Source organism: Fukomys damarensis, unplaced genomic scaffold, assembly GCF_012274545.1.
Source record: "Fukomys damarensis isolate Sample0158 unplaced genomic scaffold, DMR_v1.0_HiC HiC_scaffold_27, whole genome shotgun sequence".
Classification (NCBI taxonomy): domain Eukaryota; kingdom Metazoa; phylum Chordata; class Mammalia; order Rodentia; family Bathyergidae; genus Fukomys; species Fukomys damarensis.
This window is the reverse complement of record NW_022900939.1, coordinates 5,550,562-5,553,798: the sequence shown is the minus strand read 5'-3', so window position 1 is coordinate 5,553,798 and position 3,237 is coordinate 5,550,562. Positions and strand designations below refer to the sequence as shown.

Here is a 3,237-nt window from a genome sequence, read left to right as displayed (position 1 = left end):
GACACATCAGCCCTGCCCGGCCCGCACCCCGGGGCCCGCTGCCACGCCCGGCCCCCTAAAGCTGCCACACACTCACACACACACACACAGCTCTTCCCTCTGCTCAGGAGACACGAAAATGCCTCTGCTACAGTGGGGCTCCTTGTGGGTAGAAAAGCCTGTCCCATTCGGCACCATTGCCCTGAGTGTTTGTTGAGTGACTGAATGAGCACATGGGTGGGCTTTCCGTGCCCCTCTGTAGACCCCAGATGGCCTCACCGATGACCTTGACTGTGAGGTTGACCTGATCCTCGCCCGCAGGGTTCTTCACTGTGATAGTGTAGACGCCCTCATCTTCCTTCTCTGCCCCCTCCACAGTGAAGACGCTACGGTCTTTGGTGGTCTCCACCCGGACCCGGCCCTCGGTCTCACACAGCAGCTGAAAGGGAGGGAGAGTTGGGGATGGGACCCACGCTGGGCCCCAGAGGCCCCTGCCGCCTCTACAGCACCTGGCAGCAAGGCAGGGCCATGTAAGCATCTAGTTCAAAATATATCCCAGCACTGGAGAGGCTGAGGCAGGAGGATCACAAGTCTGAGGCCAGCCTGGGCTACAAGGTGAGTCCCTGTCTCAAAAAGGAAAAACAAAACAAAAAAACCTTCATGTGGTGCCTGCATGGGAGGGTGCCTGCCTCCAGCTTTGTCACAGAGCCTTGAGCACCTGTCCTCCCTGTGCCTCAGTTTCCCTACCTGTTGAATGAGAAGAGCATGACCCACAGAGCTATGGCGAGGGTCCAGCAGGACTCCGGTGGGCAGGAGACCAAAGAGCTAGTCGTGCCAGAGGACAGGCAGATGCGGGCAACCCCAGAAAGTGCCAGGGAAACCCGTTCTCCCACCACCACCCTGTCAAGGTCGGCTCAAGGTGACGGAGCCAGGACGAGTCCGTCCCACAGCTGCCTCAAGGTGTCTAGGGTGTCACCCCTTTGTACTGCACCATGTCCGTCCCTGGACAGGGCCACAAAGGCGGAAGTGACCAGGGGTGGGGACCGGCTCCCTCACCTTCTTGTCAAACACCCACTCGTCACTGGCGCCAGCACCTGGGTCCTCTGGGGCATCGGGAGCTGGTGCGGCCAGGGCCTTCTTCCCCTGGGGATGGCATGGAGGAGAGGGGAGCGGGGCCGATCTCGGGGTGGGCACCGTGGGGTGCGGTGCAGGAGGAAGCAGCCAGGGAGCCGCAGAGGGAGCTGGTACCTGGGACAGGGTCTTCTGCCAGATCACGGTGGGAGCGGGGTCTCCAGAGATGGGGACGTCCAGTCGCAGCTTGTTCCCGGCCACCACCACGATGGTGTCCGGCATGCGGCCCGGGCAGTCCAGGTGGATCTTGGGAGGTTCTGCAGGCAGGGGGCTTGGGTCAGGGGCAGGAGGGGTGCCAGGCACTCGAGCAGAGGTCCCTGGGCTTGGGGACACCAGGAGCATTTCATCAAGGTACACTTTCCACACAGTGAGCTGCACAGGTTTGTTTTGAGATGGACTCACTATATAGCCCAGGCTGGCCTCAAACTCAGGGCGATCACTCCTGCCTCAGCCTCCTGAGTGCTGGGGTCACAGGTATGCATCACCACGCCTGACTAAATGCATAGATTTGAATGGGCTTTTTTTAGTTTTGACAAATGTATACCCCTGTGTAACCACCAGACCGATCAAGAGCTAGAATATTTCCATCACCCCAGGAAGTTCTTCTGGAGGCTAACATCCAGGTCACCTAGTACAGTACTTCATCTCATAAACTCTGGGGAAACACCAGCACTCTGCCAGAGAAATACAGTTTCCATGACCAAGCCAGGTGTGATGGCACACACCTGTAATCTCAGCTCTCTGGGAGGCTGAGGCAGGAAGATCACAAACTGATCTAATTGCCTGGGCAATTAGTAACTCAGCAAAACCCTACCTCAAAATAAAAAAAGTTTTAAAAATTGTACTGAGGCTGTAGCTCAGTGCAAAGGTTCTGGGCTCAATCTCCAGTATGGGGTTGGGGGTGGGTCGCAGCCAAACAAATTAGGAAGCCCTGGATTACACAGAGTCAGGATATGTCTTTATCATTGGATTTTTCAGAGCCTTAAATAGGAGGTGAGTTAACAGGAAGTGGAGACAGTGTTTGGTGTTTCTCAAACTTATTTCACCTTGGAACCCTTTTTAATGTTAAGAGAACCCAATTGGGAAAGCAATGAGCTGGACATTTCTCCTAAAGTTAGAATTCTCCAACGTCTGACTAAGCTTCAAGTGAAACAGCACAGACCTTGCCAAAAGAAGAAAAGTGTAGCCAAAACTAGGCATGGTAACGCACACCAGTAATCCCAGCACGCAGGAGGATTGCAGTGAGCTCATGGCCAGCCTGAACTACATAGCAGGACCCTTTCTCATGCAAAATAAAAGACAAAAGTACAGTCATAAAACATCAGGGACACCATTGCTAATCTCTCGCCCACCATTTCTGCTTCGTCACCTCAGCAGGGTTCATGCTACCAGCACCCCACTTCTCAGGTGAGGAAACTGAGGCCAGAAAGATCGTGGTCACCATGGCGAAGCTGGAGCTGGGCCCTGTGTGGGGTGGGGGACAGGGCTGGGGCAGGAACTCACCCTGTCTGGGCACGAAGTCAATCTTGACCTCTGCAAAAGAAAGGCAGCAGGTGGCACCGGGGCGGAGGCCAGGCCCAGCCAAAGGGCTCCCGGCACCCGGCTCACCCATGAAGTGCAGCTTGGCAGACAGGTTGCAGGCGAAGCCCTCGGGGACGAAGCTGTAGTCGGCCTCGTCGGCGGGTGTGACATCGTCGATGATCAGCTTGTGGACCCTGCAGGGCGGCACCGCTCAGGGGATGGGGACCTGCCTGTTCCCTCCCGAGGTGCTGGTGTTTCAGAAATGCCTCCTTTCTCTGTGTCTGCGTCCCCCAGCCAGGGAGGCAGCATAGACTTGGTTTCTACACCGATGTCCCCTGGCCCGGGGCGGTGGCCTTAACGGGTTGGCCTGGCCCCAGGACTGCGGGAGAGTCGGCGGGAGCCTCCTCCTGGCCCAGCGGCGCCGGGGGACCCTGGCTCCTATGCCCGGCTCTGTCCTGTCCCGCTCTGCGCCCCGCGGCCTCGGGTCCTTCTCTCCGTCCCCGTCTGTCCCCGCGCTCCGCGTCGCCCGCTCACCGTCCGATGTGGGACACTTTAACGCGGCCGTCGGGCACCACCTCCTGGCCGTTCTTCAGCCACACGCCGCGC

General features: G+C 57.8%; 1 protein-coding gene across 1 annotated transcript in view; it reads right to left on the bottom strand.

Annotated features, from left to right (window-relative positions):
• The window catches only part of Mybpc3 (myosin binding protein C3), a 12,676-nt gene that overhangs the window by 3,356 nt on the left and 6,083 nt on the right, over positions 1-3,237 (bottom strand). Inside the window, exons 14-19 of the mRNA XM_033756808.1 lie at positions 3,166-3,235; positions 2,719-2,825; positions 2,614-2,643; positions 1,228-1,367; positions 1,036-1,122; positions 129-418 (exon numbers count right to left, since the gene is read on the bottom strand). Coding sequence (XP_033612699.1) covers positions 129-418; positions 1,036-1,122; positions 1,228-1,367; positions 2,614-2,643; positions 2,719-2,825; positions 3,166-3,235 — 724 coding nt within the window. The remainder of the gene's footprint in view (positions 1-128; positions 419-1,035; positions 1,123-1,227; positions 1,368-2,613; positions 2,644-2,718; positions 2,826-3,165; positions 3,236-3,237) is intronic.